The sequence below is a fragment of the Lissotriton helveticus genome, chromosome 4_1, assembly GCF_964261635.1.
Source record: "Lissotriton helveticus chromosome 4_1, aLisHel1.1, whole genome shotgun sequence".
Classification (NCBI taxonomy): domain Eukaryota; kingdom Metazoa; phylum Chordata; class Amphibia; order Caudata; family Salamandridae; genus Lissotriton; species Lissotriton helveticus.
In genome coordinates, this window is record NC_136063.1 from 702,067,312 (window position 1) to 702,094,825 (window position 27,514).

General features: G+C 46.6%; 1 protein-coding gene across 1 annotated transcript in view; it reads left to right on the top strand.

Moving 5' to 3' along the window:
- PRKDC (protein kinase, DNA-activated, catalytic subunit) overlaps positions 1 to 27,514 on the top strand; it is a 3,158,350-nt gene that overhangs the window by 507,649 nt on the left and 2,623,187 nt on the right. The window contains exon 29 of the mRNA XM_078687323.1: positions 1,047 to 1,146. Coding sequence (XP_078543449.1) covers positions 1,047 to 1,146 — 100 coding nt within the window. The remainder of the gene's footprint in view (positions 1 to 1,046; positions 1,147 to 27,514) is intronic.

Sequence of the window (27,514 nt, forward strand, 5' to 3'; positions counted from 1 at the left end):
ATTCCTCCTGTTGCTTATCATTGGCTTTGTGGTTTGCAACTCACATTTTCTGTCTTTCTATCTGCTGACTATATTTGTTTTTAGGCTGTCCAGGTTCAGTTCTTGCCTCCCAAGGAGCAAATCCTTTTCACATTACCTCTCCTTTTATTCTTCCACAAGTGCTTCTTTCTGTACACCGGCCTGTAAATCTTGTTCTTATCTTGTCACATTTGCTGTGCATTCAAATAGAGGTCAAATGTCAGACACTGTCTTCCAAGGGAGCTTGGCTGTTACTTTTCTTTCTTCGACTTCAAAGTCAGTGGATCTATGTGACAATCTTGCTGTATACTGGGAGTAGAGTAAAGGTTGTTTTTCTAACACACAATAACATAGAGACTTCTAGCCGCAGATTCCTTACCTTCTGAAGGATCTCCAGGTGCCATACTGGATCCGGAAATGCTTTCTCGAGCAGTAGCCTTGCGCATCGGTAGGTGGTGTCATTCAGGTGGGCATGGCATAGTCTGTTCCATAAACACTAGGGGGGCTAACCTCACCTTGATGTTTTTGTCTCATCAATCTGGTAAAAAAAAACAGCCTTGTTTTTTTCCTTGATGCCATGTTGCTTGCATCCCTCAGTTGCTTGGTATTCAAATGTTCTAACGTATTTCTTGACCAGCTCAGATAGTTTCGCTGCTTTTCAAATCGTCAGTCATCTTTAGTAGTGGACACTGAAATAACTTCCTTCTTCAGTGAGTGTGCTACTACTGCTTGGTGGTTGTCTGCAGAATTAGTGCCAACATTCAGCAGGGTTCTAGGGGGGGGGGGTTTGATCTCCCTTGCTCTTCAGTACATGTCCTCGTAATTATTCAGAGATTAGCATCACATTACCCTATTATTAGCTGTACCAAAAAGCAGAAAAAAACTACTTTTAACTGTCAATATCTGGGGGTTGTTCATATTCCTGCCATTCTCTTGTTACTCCATAGTTGTCCTGTTCTGTTGATGAGCAATTTGCATATATGTAGCAATATCAATATTTTGTGATTCTTTGTTTGTTTTGAACATAGGTACAGTTCAGCAGTGCAGTGATGCCATTGACCATCTGAAGCGCATAATTATTCAGAAAGCACCATCACTAGTCAAAGCTGGGAAACGACGTTTGCCAAGGTTAGTAAATAGAGAAAAAGTAGTAAAATTCTCCCCGTTTTTCTTTTTCTTTTGCACACAGTAAATTTTACCATGCAAATTATCCTTGAATATATTTTGTAAAGGCTAAAGTAGCAGTGAAGAAGGGAACCAGCACAGAAAGCTCATTTAATATTGCTTAATATTAGGATATATTTCAAATATGGTATATTTTTGCCTCTGGGTTTCTGAAGGGGCATTTGGGGCAAGGGGGCAGATAAGGCCTATGCCCCAAACTCTGTTTGGGCTCCATCACCACATATATTGAATGTGCCAGAAGGTGACCCAGAAAAAGAGACAAACTGCGCCTTGACATATAACCGAGCAGTGGAGACTGGATACATTACTATATTAGCTACAAGAAGTCATTTCGTTCAAAGATTCACAAATAGCATTTTCCACTTTCTTCTTTTCATGCTTGTTCAAAATTGACAATGCACCTGTAAACATGTAACTAAATATAATGATAGATGTAGGAAAATATATAATTATTTGGGGTGAACAAGTGTTTAATTCAAAGGATAAGGCCACCACTTGCTAGATGTCACGCAAATTACATAAACTAAACCTGTGCTCAGCCCGGTAACATGAGTCAAAGCAGTCGGGCTTAAATCAAAGGCAATGTGTAAAGTAAGCAACGCATATACAGTAGATAAAGTGACACAAAACACAATAAATTGTATAATACATTTTAAAATATAGAAACATGTTGTGTAAAATATGACCAAAATGAAAAGAATCCAATTATGGGACTTGAAGATATGAATTTTAAAAGATTTAAGCAAAAATATACTGTCACAGAGCACCAATAATAGTCTGTGGACATAGTGGATCGAGACCTAGGCATAATTAGAGGCTGACTGTGATGGAAACCAGATTGGATACACTTAGTAGATTAGTATCAATGAAAGCCTGGAAGTAAGAAGTTCTAACAAAGTTTCAAAGTCGTAATCCAAAAAGATACGTCATTTCTTAGTGCCAAGCAACAACAAAAGTACACCTCTAAGCCCCCCTGAGCTCCCAAGACATTTGAGCGGGGTGCCAAGCAGAAGCCACTAGTAAAGTTCCATTTGCAACTGTTCAGCTGGGTACTTGCACTAAAATGCTTCTTGCAGCTTGTTGTGTCTCTGTAGCCACACAGGTCCAGTCCTCTTCTGATCTTCCGAAGGTCCAGAAAGCACTATGTGAAAGACCGGGTGAGGGTCTAGCTTTGGTAGAGTTCACCAGCCTGTGAGAGGAGGAAGCTTCTGGGCACTCCCTAACCAATGGGGTAAAAGTTCCCTGGACACTCTTATCCACTTTGTAAAACAATCCCACAGTACCCTGCACTCTAAAAATTCAAGATGGGAAACCCTTCTCTCCTTGTGCAGAGTCTGTGTACCCACCCAGAGGTGTGGCCAGGGTAGTCTCCTCCTTTGTGGTCCCTCAAAACTGGTTCTGGGGAAATCTTTCCTCCTGTTGGGTTTTATGCCAGCCTGACTAGCAGGACTAAAATTGGGGCCTTTCCAAGTGCCACCTAGCATGCACTTGTGACAGGGAAGGTACCTTTAAGTAAATTAAGTTCCTAGGCCCACAACAACAAGTGTTCCTGCCAGAAGAAGAAAACACCTCCCCACTCCCAGACCATGGTCTCTGCTCTATGCGCAGTTTTCACATCTCATTCAGGCCAAGGATTAGCTGGGCAGTTCTAACACGGTAAAGTTAACTTTATATATTTAATAAGAATCCGGCATTATATTTGGTTTAAATATAATAATACGTCTTTGAACATAGTCTGGAGCTAGTACAGGTCAAACATTCCATAGTAAAGAGTATAATCTTTCTTTGACTTTTCTTATATGCCAACTACAACCTAAAGTTTGAAGCACTGGATTATAGATCAACAAAGAGTCAAGAACCTGATTAAGCTGTTTACCCGGTGGAAGAACTGCGGAGGGCAGGAGTGGGAAATGACCTGAGCAAGGGTCGTACAGATGAGGTGCTCAATTTATAAAGCTGCATTTAACCACTGTTATACCACTGTCTTATTTAAAATGTTCTATGACCTCGCAATTACCTCACTGTACTGTCACAAATGTTTAATAGAAAGAATTTAAAAAAAAGAACCTGATTAAGGAAACTTACTGAAAGGCCACAAGGCAACACCATTGAGTTAGAAGCAGAGAAAGGGGCACTTGAGGGAGCTTCAGAGGGATCCAGTGCTCAGGTTTGTGTCTTGCTCGAACAGATGCTGGTACAGATCCCAAACATTTAAAGAGCACATATAGTAAATTGGATTTGATTGATAAAGGCTTGTAAAACCTGAGCATTAGATGCACGTAAGCTGAATAAAGAATTTCAAATTTGGAGGATGCGCAGCAGTCCCACTCAGAAATTACATCTCTGCTTCTTAAGGATGTGCAGCAAGTAAAAAAACAAATTAGAGGACTTAGAAAATAGATCCAGATGAGCAAATTTAGGACTTGTGGGGTTCTGGAAATTGTTGGTCAAAGCGAATACTTCCTTGAACAACTCAGTGAACTCTTGTCTGAAAGGGGTTTAGTCAGGTTTGCATTCTGATCTCCCAATCGCCAGAGTGCAAAGGGTTCCCTCGACTGCTCCTAAAGATGGTGCAAAGCCACAGACTATTTTGGTCTCTCTCCACAATTTCAGAATGTGAGAGGAGACCCTCAAAAAAGAAATTCAGTTTAAAATCTGTAAAAGCAGGGAATGATTTATCCTTTAAAATCTTTCTGGCTTAGCATATGAAACCTCCAGAAGACGATGGGAACTGAAGCATTTGTCCGAGACCTTTAGAGCCAGGAGTGCACAGGCACACTGTTACATCCAGAAAAGTTGAAGGTTCTTGGGTGGTGGGGGTTCAGTATTCTCACTAACCCAACTGATACTGAGAAATTACTGTTCTAGATGGGGGACCCCTGACGGTGATAACTGATAGCTTTGGGCCACCGTCTGTCTGTGCAGGAAGAATGCACCACATGAACACAGGATCGACTGCTCTTAACTTTCTGAGGTTAGGAGCGCTGGGTATGGTGAAGGATAGAGAAAATGATGGTAGTGGTAGGTGTTGGTCAGGGGGTAGTTGATGAAGAAGGGTTGGGTGTTTGAGCTCGGGGCACTAAATGGGAGAACATTTGTTTAGGTACAGCAAAAGGATACAGAAATTTCAAGCGGAGGCAGGTAGAGTTGCAATCTTTAATGCTTACTGTACCGAAGTGCTTTGAAACGCTCAGAAAAAGTGAAAAAAGGGAGAATTGAAATGCTGATAGTAATATTTAGCTATAATGAAAATGGCTTGAATTTTAGGCGCAAAAGTTATGTTCATCTTTTGAACTTTACTACAATATGATCCTTCAATTCTTCTTCTTCAAGAGATGCATTTTATTTGGGGTAAGTAGGGAAATCAATTTAACTAATCTTGGGTTAAACAACATTTTTTTCCCATCAGCAAGAGCATCGCACAGTGGTTATTTCAATGGTTATTTGTATATCAGCACCTGTCAGCGGCCTACCGCTGGTTATGGATGAAGGGGGTTATAGTTCCGTGGTGGCTCATTATGTAAGATAAAATATTGTTTCCTTTTGGGATCTTTTCCATAGCAACATTAAACCGCGTAAGTCACTTCATGGTATACCAATTTTGGAGTGAGATTTAAATTGTATTCCCTCCCCATGTCTGGATTCCTCAAATCCACATTGTTTGCAAACTAAACATACGGAACAGATTTTTTATGATCCATGCGCTTGGCTAGCTGCACAAGATATCTGACATAAGTTAAATCCAATAACTGGAGAATGTGTCATTCAAAGGAATATAGATCAGTTTCATACATAGATTTATTTTTTATCTCCCTTAACTATCTAATTTGTTTTTTCTTATTATCATGTAGGGGTGTTTTCAGATCATTTAGTGGTTGTCTTAAAGTTTTCATTACTTCACCAAGAGTAGAGTGGGTTATGGATAGGTCTTTATTTGACCAAGTAACGCACATTCAGTCTCTATCGATGGGGATTGAGCATTATTTTAATAATTAACAATAACAAGACAGATAGAGCGAAAGTATTAGAGGCATTTAAGGCCACACTCTGGGGTTTTATGATCTCGATATCAATTTTTTGAAGAAAAAAGATTAGAAAGAACAAGATCGTTTGCAAAAAACTGCATATTAAACTTATACCAAGGTTCAGGCAGAGCAATTGGCTCAAGCCAAACATAAGTGGCGGGATAAAAAGTAAATCTTAAAAGATTTCTTTCTGAAAAAGGAGGTTCTTAATAGCTACACTTATAACCGGTGCATGAAGAGGTGAGAAGATGGGGGTGCCTTTTGGCTTGGATTTCAAAAGGCAAATGTAATCAACACATGATCACGGGGATCAGGGATACTTGTACATACAAAATTAAATGAGAAAGTGTAGATATTGGGAAGCTCTTTCTGGACTATGCCTTGTTATTTAAGGGGAAAGCAGAAACATGAGACCCGGCGTTAGCAGAACAATTTTTATGTGCAGTGCACTTTACAGAGTTTGAAAGGGAGTCAGTCACCGTTTTATCATCCCGAATTAGCTACGAAGAGGTTGCAAATGCCTTAAAGGAATTGCCACAGTCCAAAGCGTTGGGGGAAGATGGCTTTGGGACAGCATTTTGGAAGTGTTTTTATTCTCTACTAGTGGTTCCTCTAAATAGTTGTTTAATGCTATTTTACTTGATGGACCCATCCCACCTGCTTTTTTTTAAAAAGGGGTATTAAAACTTCTTTTTTAAAAAAAAAAAAAAAGGGAAAGATGAATTTGAACCGTCCTGGTACTGACCTGTAATGCTACTTAATACAAACTATTAGATTTATACAAAAAGTGTAACTAATTGCATCAGCGCTGTTAATTAGATCCACCATAATCAAAATGTTTTTATCAAGGGACTGAACCTGAAGGCTAACACGTATTATCTGGCTGAGTTTATTGATCTCAACATAGCAGATAATATTTCTGCGGCCTTTGTGGTGTTAGAAGCTAAAAATGTGTTTGACCTTCTCAGCTAGGATGTTCTGTTTAAGATATGGAGAAAATTCAATTTTCCAACACTGCTCACAAGGTCTATGGCCAGACTTATACATCGGCCCAAGTTAAAATAATCAGTGGGCAGGCACTAAATTTCCTAGTAGAGGTACCCGCCAAAGCTGTCCTCTGTCACAAATTTTATTTCCACCATGTATAGAGTCTTTAGCTCAGTCTATTTGCTCCCATAGGGAAATAGACCCTCCTATGGCGGCGCTTCTAAAATAAAAATACTTGCGGATGATATCCCTCTGTATTTGCTCCCCAATAGATAATATTGAAATAGCCCTCGAAGCAGTTTAAAGATACACTAAGCTGAGGGGTATAATGTTAATGAAACTAAAACCAAATACTACACCAAACGTTTCACCTCCTGAAATAAGGGCTGACTATAATCAACATCCAAAAAGGTTTTTTTTTTTTTCCGATTTAGTTATCAAAAGTTATCATTTGGACTTTGTCCCATTACTATCCAAAATATACTCTTTTCTTCCAATTTTGATATCCCTCCCCCCCTGTCTATGATAGGTCGGTTATGTTTTTTATTTTTTTTTATTTATGATTTTCAAACCACAAAACAAACAGTGCATCTGATCAATAGACCTACAATGGTTATCTCATTTATGCCCATAGGCTCCAAAGGAAAATACATACAAGGAGTAGTGCATAAGTAAACCAAATAAAATACCTATAGAAAGGGAAAAAGGAGTCAGGAAGTGCAAACTACGCAGTACTAGCAGCAAGTTCCCAGCACAATGTTCAGTCCTCTGTAGAGAATGTCAGCATATAGGCGGTCCCAAGGCCTCGATGCACTCGGCAGCTCTTCTGCGTAACTGAGTTGATCACGGCAATAAGCAATGTCATGCAACAAATGTTTCAACAGAGGGGCAGGTTTACCATCCCAAGTTATTGCCACCCTCCGCTTAGCTAATTGCAAAGTCAACACCACCAATTTGCGGACCCCTGCCGGCAGCTTGGAGGCATTGCCCAATAGACACATTTTCACATCTCTTTCAAGCGTCACTCCCACTATTGCAGTCAACGTAGTGACCACTCCATCCCAGAAATTAGCCACTTTGGAACACTCCCAGGCTAAATGTATAAAGTCGGCAGCATCCATACCACAACGCTTGCAGCACGATGAGTCCTGCAGACCATATCTGTGTAGTTGAACAGGCGTATGATACATCTGATGTATATACTTGTAATGAATAAATTTAAAATTCCCATTGATCACAAAGCTCCCAGTCATTCGAGAGCACTCCTCCCACTCCTCATCCGTTAGCGGGTGTGGAAGGCACGCATCCCACTTGGCTTTAGAGCTAACCTGTGCAGCACCCTCATCTAGCTGCGAAGTATGATACAATCTGACACCAATTTCGCCTGAGTCTTTGTAGTGTAAAGCAGCTGCAAAGCCCCCAACTCCAAGGGCTCCTTAGGAAAGCAGGAATATAAGCTGCAAAGAGCAGATCTAAGCCGAGCATAAAAAAAAATTTGAACATTACCTCATTCACCCCATCACTCAAAGTCCCGCAAAGAGAGAAATGTTCCCCCCTGGAAAAACATCCCCCATAGTTTGCATACCAGCTGCCTGCAGCACCTTCAGGGCACCCGCCTTCCCCGTCACACACAGCTCCGCATGATGTAGCAGAGGCATCGCCGAGGCATACAGAGGAAGCCGCCCCGCCCGCCGGCCCAACACATGCCACGCCCTTGTCGTGCATTGAACAGTGTCCACCTCATCACGCTTAAACACCGAGTGTGGATTCACAATCATTGCTATTAAAGGTAAGGGGTGGACCGGCCCATCCTCCACAGCCACATGCGGCGTGAATAGCGGTGCATGTTGCCAATAATATGCAAACTGTGCCTGAGCACAAAGGTAATACAATTGCAGATCCGGTACTGCAAACCCACCCAGTGTATATGGCTTCTTCAAAGTGTCCCAGCCAACATGGTCTTCTTGCCCCCCCCCCCCCCAACCAGAGTGATCAGCAGGGAGCGTAAGGTAGTAAAAAAATGCTGCAATAAAGGAATAGGAACATTAGTAAATAAATATAAAAACTTTGGCAGCACTATCATTTTAATTATTGCTACTCTATCTGCAAATGTGAGTGGCAAACGAATCCAGCGGGCCACCTGATCCTCCAACTTTGAAATGGCCATTCCAAAATTGGCCCGAATAACAACTTGGGGATCCCTATGGATCCAAACCCCGAGATACTTTACAGGATCATCTGCCCACTTCAGGGGATAGTCCAACACAAAAGGTTTGGTACATTCCGTAAGTGCAAATATGACCGACTTGTTCCACTTAATAGACAATCCAGAGAACCACTCAAAACGGACATACTCTCGTATAACTGGCCCAAGATTCGTCTCTGGCTCCCTCACATACAAGACCATGTCATCAGCATACATGGACACTGCCAAAGGACGCTGGTATAAACCCAAAGCAGATCCAGCATGCCGCTGGTGCAACACACACGCAAGTGGCTCCAACACAACCGCAAAAATCAAGGATGACAGCGGACAGCCTTGTCGTGTTCCCCTCTTAATTGAAAACAGCTCTGACGTATGGCCATTTATACGCACACGGGCTATGGGCTCAGTATAAAGTAGCTTTATCCAGCTAGTGAAAAAGAAGGGGACCCCCATGGGGTTCAGTAGAGCAAACATATACGTCCATGCAATGGAATCAAATGCCTTGGCGGCATCCAAAAGGACTGCCGCCGCTGGCATATTAGGTTTTAACAAATGCAACTGCAAATAATGTCCTCAAATTATGCGCGGTAGAGCGGTTGGGAATAAACCCCGACTGGTCAGGCAACACCATAACCGTTAACAACAAGCGCAGCCGGGTAGCCAAAAACTTCGCCAAAATTTTCACGCCGGTATTCATAAGGGAGAGCGGCCTATAGGACTCGCACCTATCCGGTGGTTTTCCAGGCTTCAACAATGCAACTATTAACGCTTCACGAAGCGAGGCTGGCAGCCGCTGTTGCTCAAACGCCTCATCATACATAGACGTTAAATGAGGTAATAGGATATCAATATACTACTCCTTGTAAAACTCGGGCGGTAGCCCATCAGTGCCTGCCGCTTTTCCATTGGGCAAGGAGGAGATGGCGTCTGTAATTTCTTCAGCCTTTAGTGGTTGCATCAGAAAATCTTGTTGCCCTTTAGATAACCAAACCAAAGCCACATCGTCCAAGTATTCCGCAATTTCCTCCTCACCCGCAGTTAGCCTATCCCTATACATGTCTGTATAATACTGAACAAATTGCGCCAATATACCTGCGGAGTCGGAATGGATGGTATCTCCCTCTGCAATGCCCTGTACCGTACAGTACCTCGCCCAAGGTTCCAAAAGTCTGCCCGCCAACGCCCGCCCCGGCCTGCCACCCTCACCATAATACCTAGCCCTGGAGCGCCTGGACAAATGTTGCACCTCCTGGTCCGCTAATTCGTTATATTCAGTGACACTCGAACGGATATCAGCCAGAGTCGCACTATCATGCGTTTCCTCATACTCTCTCTCTAGCTTCGCCAGATCCTGCTCTATCCTGCGCATAGAGCCGCGTAGAGACTTAAGTTCTCCCGCACGTAGACCAATACATGTGCCCCGAATGGTGACCCTGAAGGCCTCCCACACCTTGCACATACTCTGTACAGAGCCAAGATTGTTGCTAAAGTATTTCTCAATAGCATCACAGAGGCCCTCTTTAAAGACTGGATCCAGTAAAGCAGAAGGCTGCAGTTTCCATTGGAACGGCGCTGGAACATACGTGGGCACCTGCAAAACCATCAACATAGGGGCATGGTCCGACAGGGTGCGAGATAAATGCTGCACACAGGACACCCAGGTACTGACATCCATCGTCGCAAGCCAATAATCCAAACGTGACCATGTGTTATGTGCATGTGTGTAGCACGTGCCTTCCTTTACCCCGGGGTGTCTCGCTCTCCAAACACCCTGCAGTCCCAAATCTCTCATGCCATCATTTACAGCCTGTACTGCTTTTTTCACAGATACACAGGCACCCCCACTCCAATCCAGACCTCGATTTAACACCACGTTGAAATCCCCCCAACAATTTATGGCAGACCGCAGCAAACCATAGACTTTGTTCCATAACACTTTAAAAAACTCAGGGTCATCTATATTCGGACCGTAAATCCTCACCTTCGTGATGACAGTCCCATACAGCCTCCCCTGCACAATGATATACCTGCCAGCAGCATCAACCTCCTCAAAGTTACACTCAATATGCAAATTTTTTTTGACCAACACCATCACACCTCAGGCATATGAGGAGTACGTAGAGGCAAACCGCACCCCGCCCATTTTTTCGCCACAACAGATACTGCATGCTGATCAAGATGCGTTTCCTGAAGAAATGCTATTTGAACATTGTGCCGATCCAAATACGCCAGCACCTGCCTCGTTTTCTTAGGGTTATTTAACCCCCTGACATTCCAGGTGATCCAAGTGATCTTCCCAGCCCCCTCCAATATACACAATGGGGAAACGGCACATAAAGCAGAACAACAAACTCTGCACTACCAGACAGATGAGATAAAATAGGTACACTCCAATTGAGACAGATGCACAAAAAGACACCCCAACAATAGCCACCCCCCACCCACCCCAGCATCATAACCATGCCAAGGACATCCCGAAACCACCCGGATTCCCTCAGTCTCCCAACTTCATCGGAACAGCACAAACCCACAAATAGGAAATCAAAAATCCAAATCCCACCCTCCCACCGAAGGGCACAATAAAACATACCCCTCACATCCCCACTACATAACATCTTGGGGTGCTCCCACTTGAGGGGCACCAGCGGCCCACTGAACCCCTCCATCAAGGGAGAGAGGGGCGGCCAGGGCTCCATTCTAATAACGCACCCCACTCCTCACAAGAACAGGCACAAACATGTGCATTTTAATCAGACCGGACAACCCACTGTAGAGACCATACATACTACCACACCCCAAACAATGATCAAGGCTCCCATAAAACCAGGAACACGAGGTGCAGCAAAAGATATCAAGCTCCCCCTATGCACAATACAGCGTTGTCACACACGCCAAATCTAAGCAAGCAAAGCACAAGACTGCGCAATTAAAGATAAAACAGTGACTTATCCTTTCATGCGCCCTGGCAAATCACACGTAACAACACTTCAACAATAAACTAACATCCCCGCAATGCAGGGCACCAGAGCAGTATCATAAGAGGAAAAGGGTTATGCAGGAGCATGCAAAAGTCAACAGTCTTTAAGTCATAAGACATTGAGATTAGAAAAATTATAAACCGGTATCCCAGAAAGTCATCAGTCTTCACCATCTGCCTCATTTCCCGCCTCCTTAGCCTTTTCCTGACATTCCAGCTGTTTAACAAACTGTAAGGCATCTTTAGGCGTAGAGAAGAACCTCGGCTTGCTTCCATGATGAATTTGCAACTTCGCTGGGTCTTACCCACCTCACGCGCCAACCGAAGAACCGTGTCCCTGTCCCGGTAATTAAGAAGCCGGGCAATAATGGGCCAAGGAGGAGCTCCCGGGACAGGCTGCGGCGCAAGGGATCGGTGCGCTCTTTCCACAACCCAAAGCGCGGAGAAGTGTTCCGCCCCAAACATGGACTTAAGCATCTTCTCCACGTCTCCATCTTTCCCACATTGGTAGTCTCCGCCACCCCCGTGATGCGCAGATTATTGCGGCGCGATCTGACCTCCAAGTCCTCATTCTTGGCTTGTATTACGGCAAGCAGCCTATCCATCTGGGCACACGAAGTGGAGACCGCCTCAACCCTGTCCTCTGCCGTAGATATACGCTGCTCCGCCTCCGTCAGTTGAGCACCATGCCTATCCAATTTGGTCGCCATTGTGTCCATGTGAAGGTTCAGATTATCTATTTTCCCATCAATTGTTCTCAAACTCTGTTGCATGGCCAGCATTAAACCCTACAGCTTGCTGCAGCCGCTAGCCTCCATGTTCTGTTCAGCATCCTACTTCGCCGGGGCCGCGGATTTCTTCTGCCTCTTGGTGTCAAAGGACAACTTGGATTGTAGCTGTCTGTCCGTTTTCCCCATGACAGCCGTTCCCACCCCGCTGTCGTGAAGCCCACCAGTGCAGCACTCTAGCCCAGCAAGGGTCACCACCCAAAGACCACCCTTCAGTCACAGGTAGAGTTCAGTTAGCGCTAAGAAGGATAGTCACAGCGCAAGTCCCACATCGAGGCACTAGATGCCAAAGGCAGGCCTTCAAACTCCACAAAGCACCTCCAGGGCAGATGTAGACTACAGGTATCTCTCGCACACCACTGCGTCTAGGAAGTCAGACCACCGTGCCACAGCAATCCAGAGGCTGGGCGCTATCAAAATAGGCAAGTGCTCCTGACTAGATCACCGGGCTGCGCCGCAGTGCTCACAGCCCCTCGTGTGCTAGCCCAAATCCAGTGTATATGGCACCTGGACAGATTCATCTCCTCCGCAGCACACCCCAAGACATGCAACTTCAGAGGGGTCAAGAGAGCAGGCTGTGATGTGCACGCCAACTCAATGTCCAACCCAGCCGTGTAACTCCACCGGTCAGCGGACGGCAGGGACCCGCGACGGCAGGTACAAAATGGCGGCGAGCCCCAACGCTGGAATCAAGCCAAGTGTCCGTAGCAGCGCTGCCCAGCCGGGGGAAAGGTCTCCGGCGTCTCAGCAGGCTATCCCGCAGCGTGTCGCGGCCTCCTCTCCCGCCGACACACCGCGACAGCACCCCAGCAAACGAGGATGTGCCCGGGCCAACCCAGCCCCGCCAGTCCCCACTCCGCGGCCTACCTTCTCACCAGGCCTCGCGTAGGGAGTGGACGCCCGGCGCCCACCACCGTCGCCGGTCACAGGAGCCTTTGTCCTCCGCACCAGCCTCACCAGCCGCAGTCACCGGGCGCCAGCAGATAGCGACAGCACCCCACCGGCAGCGGCTAAAAGGAAAGCAAGAGCACCAAGGGAGCCCAGCAGACTGGCAGGATTGAACTACTGCCTCAACCTCCCGCCACAGTCGGACAGACAGCCACCACACGTTCAGGCCACAGCTCTGCAGATGCCGGCGCTCCTCCAGGTAAACGCGTCCAGACTTCAAAATGCAATCAACAGGCTGCCAGTGACATGAGTTGCACAAAGCCTGTCCTTAGAGGTGCGGATGGCACGTCAATAACAGGATTATAGTAGGATATTATCCCCGACCAGCAGGACTGCACTAAGGTGCGGCCATCTTGCTTCGGGCTCGCTAGCGCCCCCATAGGCCGGATATGTTTAATTAAAAATGTCTATTCTGCCCCTCATATTATTATTTTTTTTTTTATGTTCCTGGTAAATTAAAGGATGCCTACTTTTTTTTTTTTTGGTAAAAAACTTTTATTGAGCAACAAAACCATGTGTACAGAGATGGGCCTACAACCACACGGGCTGGCCGCTAAGATCGGAGCATAACACGGTAGAAAACAGTGGTCGCCACTCTGGCGGTCAGGCACAATCCGGATACAAAATGTCGCCCACAATATGGAACAGGATAAGACATTTTTCTTATTTTAAAGCACACCAAAAACAACAAACAACAAAAACAAGGCGAAGGAGTAATACACAGAGAGTCAGCCCCGGAGGGGGGGGAAACGTCACTAAGCAGGAATACAAAGTCACAATCAGTAGGCTAAGTCAAGGCGGGGGGACAGCGGGGAGGGCAATCAAACCAAAGGACAGTATACAAAAGTTCAGGAACGCCAATCTAGGGTGACAAGGGAATATCAGGGGCCTCCACCAGGGGAGGAGCACAAATACATCAAACCAAAGGACAGTATACAAAAGTTCAGGAACGCCAACCTAGGGTGACAAGGGAACATCAGGGGCCTCCACTAGGGGAGGAGCACAAATATCCCCGCGATAGGCATTCCACTGACACCAGATCTTCGTCCATGCCCTAGGTCTGCCCCTGGCTGTGTAGACAGTCTTTTCGCGGAACATAGACCAGTCCATGTTTTCTTCCCACACGGAGACAGTGGGGGGCCTGTGCGAGCCCCAAAGTTGCGCTATGTCCCGTTTCGCCACCATATACCCCAGGGTCGCCCACCTGGTTTGGGCCACCGAACAATCGGTAGGTTCCCAAACATTCAACAAACATCTCCTTGCCTCCGGCACCAGGGCAATCCCAGTCACAGCAGCCATCACCGCAAGTACCCCCGTCCAATAGGCAGCCACCCTCGGACACTCCCAAAGAATGTGAAGAAACGTGGCACTCATCCCACAACCACGCTTGCAGAGGCCATCCGGGGAAAAACCCATCACAACCAAACGAGGACCAGTAACATACACCCGGTGGAGGATCTTGAGCTGAACAAGACGGAGACGGGCCGGAATGGCGACCTCTTTCGGAGAAGACAGCGCCAATTGCCAATCCTCGTCATCCAATTCCAGCCCGTCGCCGACCCATGCCTCCCGAAGTCGAACAAGCAAGTCCGTGCGATTGTGAATAAGCTTCTTATAAATCAAGGAGATAGTGCTATCAGGGATATGACCGTCCAGGATACGATCTTCGAGGGGGGAGGACTCGGGGACAGCGGTACCGGAAGGCAGAACAGAAGTGAGGGCATGACGGACCTGTAAATATCTAAAAAATTCCCTATCACTCAGGTCATAATCATTCCGAAGGGCCTCGAAGGACTTCACCGTTCCATTCGCACACACGTCACCCACTCTACAGATCCCAATCATGTCCCAGCGGTCAAACCCCTTTGTTGTCCACAGACATCCCAAAAGCTCAGACGCGAAAAGCGGAGTCGCCAGCGTCAATCGTTCATCCCACCCTAAGCTCACATTCGCAGCGCGCCACACACGAACCGCGATCCTAGTCGGTCCCGTAAGGTGGAGCCCAGACGACCTAGAGTAAAGCGCTCTGTTAAAGTCACCACCCGGTAGCTGGAGTCTGTCCATTTCAAAGGCCGGATCCGGACCCGGGGAATACATCGAATGGTTAATGGCAGACAGTTGCGTGGCCCAATAATATCTCCTGATATCAGGAAGTGCTATGCCCCCGTCATACCAAGGGATGGTGAGCTTCGCAAGTGCAAGACGTGGGCGCCCGTCCCAAATCAGTTGCCTTTGTAGACTCTCGACCTCTCGGAAATAAGTAGCGGGGATATCGTCATAGCAATTCTGGAGCGCGTAAAGGAATCGCGGCAAGGACATCATCTTGAAAAGGGCGGCCCTGCCCAGCGATGACAAGGGTAATTTACGCCAGCGAGCCACGTCCAGCCTCAATCTATGAAGCGGGGGAAGGAGATTACGTTCAAATCTGAGCGACGAATCCAATGTAATAAAAACCCCCAAGTATTTGAAACCGGACTGAACAACCTGGATGGGAAATCTATTCGGCAAGGATGCCTACTTAAATTGGAGAGTTGCCTGACATCATGTATATGGAGGCATACATCTCCTAGAGCTAACCTAAAGATTCTACAGTTGTCATAACCTGATGAAAGGCTAGCATTTCCTAGTTTTAGGTCTTATTACTCAGCATCTGTTCCTCGCAGATTCACAGATTTTTGATGCAGGTCTCTCAATTTGACAATTTTACTTATTTTAAATATGTTATGTAGTTATGGCATAGCTAGTTTGGTGAGGGGTATAAAGCAATCCAAAATACCAAAATCGGTGAGATATGAAACCCTGCAGACCATTTGGGATAGATAGACTGCAATTTTTACCGAAAATATGCAAAACCTGTTATCCACACCGAGATTCCCCTGGATGTTATATGCATTTATCCCCTCATCCGCCGCCTTAGAGTTTGAAAAATATTAATGTTAACAAAGTATGGGATTTTTTAGATATAAATAAAATAAAATCGGAGTGCGAGAAACGATTGAGTAATCCCCAGTATGGTGCTTTTCTTATTGGTGAATGGTTCCTGTTCTTAATAGCCTTTGTTTATCGGAAATACATCAAGCGATTGGGTTAGTCAATAAATTGTTTAGGGCCAGTAAAGTGAATGATTAAATAACGTATTTGTATAGAAAACGACGCCAGGATAATCGTCAGGCTATTGAGGATATGTGTATGAAATGGCCGTGACGTACAGGGATTGAGGTTGACAGGGATACTTGGTTGAGCTACTAAGACTATGGATTTTCACTGCTGTAAAAAACACTTGGAAAAAAAAAAAAGGATTTTCACTGTTGTGAGGGGACAATTTCATAGAATTGTGTTTATTGGCAGAATGTTTTATTTTGTTTAAATTTGGTTATTGCTTTTCACATTTTATATAGTACACATCCGTTCAGGAGTTAAATAACTGTATAGGGTTTCTTTTTTTAAGCCCCTCTTCCGCTTTTACTTTTGTGTTTTACATCAGACAGTCCGAGCGGTCGTACATATCAATATGTATCCCTAAAAAACTAAAATTATTTTTCGCTTTTCTCTCAGTTTGCAACAGAACATAAATGCAACAGGATGTATAACACATTCTCTCCGCTCATGTAAAGAACTTAAGGTCTATAGGATGGGGCATAGTTCCGAACTACACTTTCCTGACAGCTGGTTGTTGGTCTGCGCGCATGTACATTTGAGATAGCTATGCTGTATGTCTCTGGCAAACTACACACTACCTCATAAAAAGTTATTCTGCAACATGTTCTTGAACCTGGTCGCATGTCTACAGGAGGGGTTAGAGGGGCCTCATATTGCTGTTACACATTGCACGGTGCTGTGTCGGTATCTTATGTGCTCACTCGCCATGCATGCTTTGTCTGAAGCTTCAGGCGCCAGTCCGTCGTTTACTCCGACATAGCATCCGAGTCCCCGTTGGCACTGTGCCATAGGGCACGAAAGACCGACAGGATTGTGTCCCATTCCGCCACTATTGTCTGCTTCCTAAAGCCTATTGTGTCCTCTCGCCGCAGCGCTATACTCTCAGCATGTGCCCAACATAGTAGCAAATGGTACCAGAATTTTACTGGGGGGACCTACGGGGATTTCCACCGCCTTGTGAGTAGGTGCTTGGCTACTATTAGCCCTAGGACATTGTAGCGGGATGTCACTTTGTGTTTATTAGACCTCTTGTATAATCCCAGTATACACACCTCCCATGACCAGCTCTGTGCACTGTGCCAAATTTCTGGTGACCGCTTCCCAATATGACTGTATGGATGTGCAAGACCATAGCACATGGAATAAGTCCCCCCTGTCTCACCACAGTGAGGACAACCGGCATCAGTGCGATTGAAGTATTTATTTATTTTAGCTGAGGTCAAGTACGCCCTATGGACTACGTAGTATTGTATAAGCCGGACTCTGGTATTCCAAGGGATGCGGTAGGGCCTCTAAGAATATCCTCCCATTCACGGTCAGTACTGGGGTGCTGCAAGTCCGCATCCCAGTGGGCTTGAAGGGATTCCAGCCGTGGCGCTGTGAGTATTCATAAGGACTCTGCGAACCATCTTCCCAAGTGATGGCCCGCACCTAGCTAATGTAGCCATTGCAGCAGTCAGATGTGTGGTAGGCTCCTGAGCAACCTCACCCTATGTCTCACACAACATGCACACCTCTGTCGCGTGCAACAAAAACTGACCTCGAGGAAGGACTGTGTTCTCCGCTAGAGTTTCATACGGCAGGAGCTGCCAGGCGCTATATAAGTCCCCGAGTGTTAGAATACCCACTTCCTCCCACTGGGATAGCTCCGCGCTGGTAACTGGTCAGTGCCTCCTAGGCGTGCCAAGAATCGGGAGAGATGGCGCCTATGGGGTCACATGGCGTGTGAGTCGCAGACTGCGACAGAAGCAGTAATGGGCCACCTCCACTAGTAGTTGGGCTGGCGTCCTTCCCCTTCTGGAAGGGTGGAACAGCGCCACAACCTGTGGGTCAGTGAGTCCTGGGGCGCAAGTCGCTGAGTCCTCCAGATGGCGCGCGTCGAGCCATCTCGCCACCCACTGGAGCTGCGCTGCGAAATACTTCTGCTCCATGTTTGCTAGCAAGAGGCCCCCGCTAGCTGTCGAAGGGTAAATTTTGACTAGCGTCACTCTGCTACGCGACCCACCCCTGATGAATCTTCGGACGTCCAGCTCTAAGCTTTTGAACAGTGTTGGCTTGAGGCACATGGGAACATTTACAAAGTGGTACAGCAGTATTGGCCGAAGGTTTTATTACACTCCAGAGAAGCTTATTAAAATGTTAAGAACTACTATTAAAAAATACTCTAGTCAGGGGTACTCATAGTATGGCCCGCGGGCCGCCAGCGGCCCGGCAAGCCTTCCTTGGCGGCCCGCGGACCTTGCAGACATGTACCAGTTTTAAAACAAAATGTTTTCAAGAGTGTCAGTAAACACTGCCGGTTGATGCAGCCTGGACTCGGAGAGGCTCTGCTCTTTATCTGCGCGAGGGAGATTCCAGCAATAGAGTGGAGCTGCAGGGGCCTCAGAAGAGGTGAAACAGAACAAAGCCTCATTAACAAGTTAATGGTCTTTTAATGACCTGTCAAGTTCTCCTGTGCGGCTGTGTGCACTGCGCCAGGCAAGCTGTCTCCTCCCTGCTGCCACACAAAGGGAGGGGTGGGGGGGGGAGGGGGGGTTGCCCTTTGAACTCAATGGACGAGGCACGGCTGTCCTTCACAACCTACTTTTAACAGTGTGCAAAGCTTCACTGTACACCCAGGGCATGGCTGGAGCCGGGCCTTGGGAAGCATCTTCGGCTGCAGGGAGCAGTCCTACCACTTCAGTTCTTTTTCTGCTCTCTTGTAATACGGGCATTGTTGGACAATTACAGTGACCAGGACTCAAAGACAAACCCTGTGACTGAACAGAGCATGAACTTAGAGATCACTCTGCGCAGCTCGTGCTCCCCCTAGTATTATTTGTTTTATCGACACTAAAGGGATGAAAGTCTGAATCAGCCCAGCCTTACTTGGAATCTCTGTCCTCCGGATTACACCTGATCTGTGCCGCAGCGGTCCAGTTAGCTCTCGTGCACCATCTACATTAGGGTGTCATTAATAATGTGCTGCAGATTTTGGGAAGGATGGGGAAGGTGCTTCGATGTGTGCAGCAAAGAGCTCTTGCTTTTCGTGATATTTCTAATAGAATTATTACACCTCGGCTAGACAGAGATGGGGAGACAGAGATGGAGAGAGAGTGAGTCAGGAGCGGGCGAGGGAGGGAGAGAGTGAGAGACAGAGGGAGGGAAAGTCAGGGGAGGGTGAGGGAGGGAAAAAGAGGGAGGGAGAGAAAGAGCCAGGGGAGGGCGAGGGAGGGAGAGTCAGGGGAGGATGAGGGAGGGAGAGAGAGGGAGAGAGAGGGAGAGTCAGGGGAGGGAGAGAGAGGGAGAGTCAGGGGAGGGAGAGAGAGGGAGAGTCAGCGGAGGGCGAGGGAGGGAGAGAGTCAGGGGAGGGAGAGGGAGGGAGAGAGTCAAGGGAGGGAGAGAGTCAGGCGAGGGAGGAAGAGACTCAGGGGAGGGCGAGGGAGGGAGAGGGAGAGTCAGAGGAGGGGGAGGGAGAGAGAGGGAGAGTCAGGGGAGGGTGAGGGAGGGAGAGAGAGGGAGAGTCAGGGGAGAGGGAGGGAGAGAGAGAGAGAGAGTCAGGGGAGGAGTAGGGAGAGAGGTAGAAGGAGGGGGAGGCAGAGGGAGAGAGGGAGACAGAGGGAGGGAAAGAGAGGGAGACAGAGGGTGATAAGGAGGGAGAGAGAGAGGAAGGGAGACAGAGAGAGAGAGGGAGGGAGACAGAGCGAGAAAGGGAGGGAGACAGAGAGAGAGGGAGACAGGGAGGGAGACGGAGAGAGGGAGGGAGACGGAGAGAGGGAGGGAGACGGAGAGAGGGAGGGAGACGGAGAGAGGGAGGGAGACGGAGAGAGGGAGGGAGACGGAGAGAGAGAGGGAGGGAGACGGAGAGAGAGAGGGAGGGAGACGGAGAGAGAGAGGGAGGGAGACGGAGAGAGAGAGGGAGGGAGACGGAGAGAGAGAGGGAGGGAGACAGAGAAAGGGAGGGAGACAGAGAGAGGGAGGGAGGGAGACAGAGAAAGGGAGGGAGACAGAGAGAGGGAGGGAGACAGAGAGAGAGAGGGAGTGAGGGAGATAGAGAGAGGGAGATAGAGAGAGGGAGGGAGGGAGACAGAGAGAGAGACATTGAGAGTGAGGCAGACAGAGAAAGGAAGGGAGACAGAGAGAGGGAGGGAGACCAAGGGAGGGAGACAGAGAGAGGGAGGGAGGGAGGGAAACAGAGTGAGGGAGGGAGCCAGAGAGAGAGGGAGCCAGAGAGATGGAGGGAGGGAGACAAAGAGAGGGAGGGAGACAGAGAGAGGAAGAGAGACAGAGAGAGGGAGGGAGACAGAGAGAGGGAGGGAGACAGAGAGGGAGGGCGGGGACAGAGGGAGGGCGACAGAGAGGGAGGGAGACAGAGAGAGAGGGAGGGAGACAGAGAGAGAGAAGGAGGAAGGGAGGGAGACACAGAGAGGGAGGGAGACACAGAGAGGGAGGGAGACACAGAGAGGGAGGGAGACACAGAGAGGGAGGGAGACACAGGGAGGGAGACACAGAGAGGGAGGGAGACACAGAGAGGGAGGGAGACACAGAGAGGGAGGGAGACACAGAGAGGGAGGGAGACACAGAGAGGGAGGGAGACAGACAGAGGGAGGGAGACACAGACAGAGGGAGGGAGACACAGACAGAGGGAGGGAGACACAGACAGAGGGAGGGAGACACAGACAGAGGGAGGGAGACACAGACAGAGGGAGGGAGACACAGACAGAGGGAGGGAGACACAGACAGAGGGAGGGAGGGAGACAGAGTGAGGGAGACAGTGAGAGTGAGGGAGACAGTGAGAGTGAGGGAGACAGTGAGAGTGAGGGAGACAGTGAGAGTGAGGGAGACAGTGAGAGTGAGGGAGACAGTGAGAGTGAGGGAGACAGTGAGAGGGAGGGAGACAGTGAGAGGGAGGGAAACTGAGGGAGGGAGGGTGACAGTGAGAGAGGGAGTGAGACAGAGAGGGACGGAGGGAGACAGAGAGAGAGAGGGAGGGAGACAGACAGAGAGAGAGAGTGAGGGAGACAGACAGAGAGAGGGAGACAGAGAGGGTGAGGGAGACAGAGAGAGAGAGAGGGAGGGAGACAGAGAGAGAGAGAGAGAGAGAGAGAGAGAGATGTGTGTATGCTGGGTCTGGTGGGTCAGTGGACGAAGACATCTGCTGCAGGGGCCTGTGTTCAACCTCATGGTCATAGTTTTTTTTGGCTCTAGCCCCGCCCCCCTCTCTCACTGACCCCGCCCCACCGGTGCGGCCCTCGGTCACAAACCACACTGTAAATTTGGCCCTTGAGAGAAAGTTTGTGAGTACCCATGCTCTAGATGCATGGATTAGGAGATCGGGAGCATATATTTTGGTTGTGCAAGTCAGTCTCTGAATATTGGGTACAGGTTTTTGGGCAGATTCCACTAAGAGTAGGATATGTGGTTAAGCCCTCACCCCCCATAACCTTTCTAGGTCTCGCCATTCAGTCACAGTTTGGGAAAGGAGCATACTATTTATATATATTTCCATCATGGTGACTCGCAACACTGGAAATCACCAGGTTATACTACTCTGAGGAAATGGTTCAGTAAAATGAGAAATGTTAGCATGAAAGAGTATTGGTGCCATGCCCAGCGCTACAGGGGAATCTGGGGAGTTTTCACAGTGGAAAAAATGCCATAGAAACCAGGGGCCAACTTTGTACTTCAGCAGCATTCGGCACAGGCATTTTTAGATCTCTCCTGTTATTTAGGCAATAAGCACTTTTTAAAACCTTTTCACTTTAGCTGCATTAATGGGACTAGCCCTTGGTTTAGTATGCATTTGTCAGTTTATAATTGTACATTAAATAATAATTATAAATTAATATCTGTATTGAACTTATTGTAAGAGTACAGGGCATTGCTTAAAATAGATAATGTATATTCAATGGCACCTGCACTTCAGGGAAGGCCAATATCTTACTTTTCCAGAACATACAGGGCTTAATGTAGTTCTGAATACTTGTACATATTTGCACTTTAAGGAAAAGGAGGTGGGGGTTGATGAATAATTGGCTTACTTGTTTCCCGCACTGTATAATGTTGAGCAGCCCTAGCACCATTGTTAAAATCTCTAGAATTTGATCTTTGATAGATTAATATTCTTTCATAGATTGACATACTTCAACATTTTCCTATAATCAGGGTAGCATCCTCCAGTATGTTGTAAACCATAGCGGTAAAAGTTTAGTGCAATTATTTGTACTGCTGTGAATAGCCCACTGACTTAATTATGTTTATCTGAACTCTGGGTGTTGTGTAGGAAACTCTCGGAACTTCGCTAAACAGAGAAACTATAATGCTTCTTACATTTGACCACACCGTATGAGAGCTCTTTGATGCTCAAAAAACGTTTTTCTTTTTCTGGGAATAACATTAGAAAAGAGCTTTGTCAGTCAACTCCTGCTAAACGAATGAGGTGTTTGTTTCCCTGTTGTTGTTCCTTGTGGATCTTTTGGAAGCTACATTTAGACATTGCTACAGGTCTGAAACTGCAGCCAAAGTGTTGGTCAAGTGGAAACTAATCAAATTTAGGAGAACACTTCTTTCTTTAGACAATTTGCTGGTTGTAAGTTAAAAATATCCCACCTTAATAATCCCCAAAAATGAAAATGTATTTTTTGTTAAAGATAACAAGGTGACATACTTCAGACTGATTTGGGATTCATTAGTAGATTTGATGTCCTTCCCGCTTTTGTACTTTTTGTATTCACCATCACTGGTGAGAGGATGAGCATGTCTGTTCCATACTGAAGTGTAATTATATTTTTCAACATCAGCATGTAACTATCATGGCTCGTGGCAGTGATGATCTGGGCTAGCGATATGACAGTCTGCAGATTTGACTTTACAATTAAATTAATGTAAGCTTCTGCTGCCTTGGATGGAGTTCCTTGACCTTGTATAAGCACTCTGGGAAAGTAGTTAGCAGGGTTTTGATCCTTGCCTGGACAATGTAAAACGGTGTAATTTTACTCTTCTAATCGGAGTCCACAATGTTCAATGTGAGGAGGCACCTTGGCTTTTGGATTGCCAAAGATAGTCAATAAAGCTTGATGAACAGTTACTTGTGAAAAACACTTTCCATACATTTATACATGGCAATGTTCGCTCGTCCATACCATGGCCAAACTTTCTTTCTTGGGTTGAGCGCAAGCACATTCTGTTTGGGACAAATGTCTACTGGCATGTGCCACAATATGCATTTGAGCATTGAGGTGTCTGCTGTGCCCGAATAGTATCTAACCCAACGGGGCTAGCGTCAACAACAATTCTGTGTGAAGCTTTGGATTGAAATTGGCCATTTCAGAAGCAGTTTCAATGGCTTGTTTGATTTTCCTGAAACTTCTCACCAGGGTACGGCTCCTCCATTAGGGCGGAGGAGCGTCGCCCCACTGCTTTCTCGCAGTGTGAAAAGTAGAAACCTAAAGTGGTAAAACTACCATTTTATGTTTCTGCTTGTCACACTGCACAAAAGCAGAAGTGTTTGGTTGGTTGCGGGTCGGGGAGGAGTAGCTTGCCCAATGTTGCGGACCCTGACTGTTTGGTCGGCCCTCTGGGGCCGACCAAACCAGTCATGTGCACTCTCCCTTTTCTCCATGTAGGCTGCATACAGCCTACATGAAGAAATGGCCTCTCCATAGGTTCCTCGGCTGGGCACCGTCCCCACCAATCACAACGCTGACATTGCAGCATTGTGATTGGCTTAGGGGAGGGGAGAGAGGCTGCCTGCTTCCTGTTTAGTAGGTGAGCAGGAAAACGGGGCCTGGCCAGGAGCTGCGGCGGTACTGGACCCATGAAGGTATTTTTCTTTTTTTCTTTTACTTAACCCCCCCAAGCCCTCCCCCCACACACTCGCAAGTAATGCCGGCCGCGACTGCTTCTCACATTCCTGTGACCACTCGAATGAAACATTTTTCTTCATTAACTCTTGTAAGGGAGCTCTTATGGTCGCAAAGTTTCACATGTATATTGAACAGTAACTGCCCATGCCAAGAAATGAACACATCATAGAAACATCTTGTGGGGGTTCAGCATGAGACAGTGCTTGTACTTTAGCAGGATCGGGTATAACCCCTTCAGAAAAGATATGGCCAAAGAATTTTAATTTAGTCTTGTGGAACTCACACTTGTCTGAATTCAAAGTCAGGCCTGCATTAGTCAGCCAGTGACATATTTTAGTGAAAGTGCTCCTTTTGTGTAGCTTCAAAAATGAATGTCATTATAGTTGAATGCATTCACAACCGGCTGTATGACACGTCGAATGACGTCTTGGAAAAAGTGCAGCTGATACAATTCAATAACTGAGTCTTTTATATCGTAATAGACCTACGTGTGTAGAAAAGTTTGTATATACCTGCAATCTTATTCAAAATCCAACTGATGATATCCTTTTTTTAAATCCTGACGAGAGAAAACCTTGGTGCCATTTAGTTGCGTTATCATGTCAGCAATATGTGGACCTACCTGCATGTCGTTCTAGTTCAATTGCCTTGTTTGTTTGCCGCATATCGGCGCATATCTGTGTCCTTTTTGGGCACTACCACTATGGGAGAAACCCATGGTGTCAAAAGAGTTGAATGTCATTTTTAAGTAATGATTCAAGTTCTTTTTCAGCACTTCTTGTAAATGAAAAGCAACTTGTTTATGTCTCTGAGCAACAGGATGGGCATAGTCATATGTCATAGTCTTTAGCTTTCCCCAACCATTAAACAATATAGGGAATTGTCTTACTATTCTGTGGTGAATATTCAGGTTGTAATTCACAGAAATCAGTCCCATATCAGCAGCTGTATTGAAACTGAGCAGGCTTCTGTACCTTGAAGCATATGGATGGGTGCTTGCACCTTCGTTTTCTTGTTTCAGTGTCGCTACAAATGAACCTTTACTTTTTATGGGCATCAAAGCAGCCCAAGTGTACACTTTGGTTTTCTACGGCCTAAGTCGAGGTGATAAAGACAATTCATGATATTTCTCTTCAGGCATTATATTTATTCAAGGTGCCACTGTCGATGATGAAAGGTATCGAGCAGTCATTTATATTTAATGTTAGTTTCAGACAGAGTTTATATGACTTTGGTGCTTTTGCATGCTGAAATTTCTTTGACTTTTTTCCTCACATGTGGCCAGTCCGACATGCATTTTTTTCCTGAGTTAAACATTGACATGGTGCAACAGAGTACAATCGGCTTCAATCATTGTCAGTTTGCCTCAACTGATTTTGCCGCTTGGTCTTGTGGAGTTGCATTGAACTTTACCTCTAGAATGTTCTGTCAGCCATTTTGTCTTTGCTCCGTGATTTTTCCTTTGCTTTACAAATTGTCACAAAGTGGTTCTCTTTTCCACAGCCTTTGCATATCTGTGCAAGGGCGGGACATTTACCTTCATGTGCACACTAAAGCATAACTTCTTGTTCGAGGCATGTGGGCTGCTTAATTCATATCTTTGCATAGATCGCCGCCTAGTGTTGGGTCCGGATGATTGCACCTTGTTGTCTGTATGTACGGACCCGTAAGCACAACCACGAACACTTCTCCTTGAGCCACCTTCACCGAATGTGGTAGTATGAGGGCTCTCTTCAGTGCGTAGAGTAAGTCATTTTTTCCCTTTTGGTTAAATGTCAATATGCTTTTTTGTAACACTTAGTTGATCTCTACCTTGGAGCGCTTCTGTTTACAGCGTTATTTTGTAGGTTATAATTATCAGCAGCTGTACTTTGTAAACCAGGTTGTATCCACTTTCAGTGCGAACACTCTGTATATTGTACAACTTTATCATGCGTGGCAGCGTAGTACCCTTGTGTGTGGCTTGAATATCAAGTTCTCGACAATCAACGCACAAATTCTTTGCATCGCTTCCGCTGTCTTCACATATTTTACAGCAGCTGGTGTTGCGCTTTTAAAACACGTGCATGAGGCGTCAACGCCGATCTTTGACAGCAGCACAAGTACCCTGCACGAGCAGCTTCCTTGGACAACAGCAAACTCTGGAAGAGCATGTTCGTTCTTCGGGTTACTTATCCCCTATCTTGTCGCCATTTATAGCATCTTCCCAGCCTGGCTACCCGCCAATAACCATGGCACATATGGAGCCAGTATTACACATCTTTATTCTTCTGCGTGTAACTGTGAACTGTACATTCTAAAACAACCTTTCATGGTATTCCGCCCTGACAACTATGTCGCAGCTTTATGGAGTCCATTAGGAGCCAAAAGGGTTATGTTCTAAAATATCACAAAACACTACAGTTACTATTACAGCACTATTAATATATGCAGCTCGGGATGATAATCTTTGAACATAAGTCGCTTTCCTTACAGAAAAGGTAGGAGGCCCTGGTTTGATCACAATCCATCCCATTTGCTACTTCTGTTTAATCCGTTTATACTTATGCTTCAGGGGTGTCTATTTCAAGGCCTCTGCCGATGCCTAAGCAGGACGGTTAGAAAGAGATGCCAAAGACCATGGCCAAAGAGTAGTCCGCAATTCTCCCACATTACAATGACTGAATCAATCAATCAGGGGATTTGTAAAGCGCGCCACTTACCCGTGAGGGTTTCAAGGCGCTGAGGGGGAGGGGGGGGGCGAAGCTACTGTTCGAAGAGCCAGGTCTTGAGGAGTTTTCTGAAGGCGAGTAGGTCTTCGGTCTGACATAGGTGGGTAGGAAGGGTGTTCCAGGTCTTGGCGGTGAGGTAGGAGAAGGATCTGCCGCCGGAGGTAGTACGTTGGATGCGGGGGATGGTGGCGAGGGCGAGGCTGGCGGAGCGGAGCTGGCGGGTGGGGGTGTGGAAGTTGAGTCGGCTATTCAGGTAGGCTGGTCCGGCGTTGTGGAGTGCTTTGTGTGCGCGGATGAGGAGATTGAAGGTGATCCTCTTGTCGACAGGGAGCCAGTGTAGGTTCCTCAGGTGGGGGGTGATGTGGCAGCGGCGGGGTGCGTTGACAATCAGTCGGGCGGAGGCATTTTGGATGCGCCGGAGTCATCGTAGGTGTTTGGCTGGGATTCCGGCGTAAAGTGTGTTGCCGTAGTCCAGCCTGCTGCTGACGAGGGCCTGTGTCACCGTCACTGAAAGATTGTTCCCCGTGAAGATTGATCCCAGTTCATTCACTCTAAATGAGATTGTGAGGTTCCACCCTTTATTGGAAAGACCTAACCAGAATCATAACTTACCTGTTCTAGTGAATGATTAGTACTACTTCTTAAATCACTTCAAGTACAAGACCA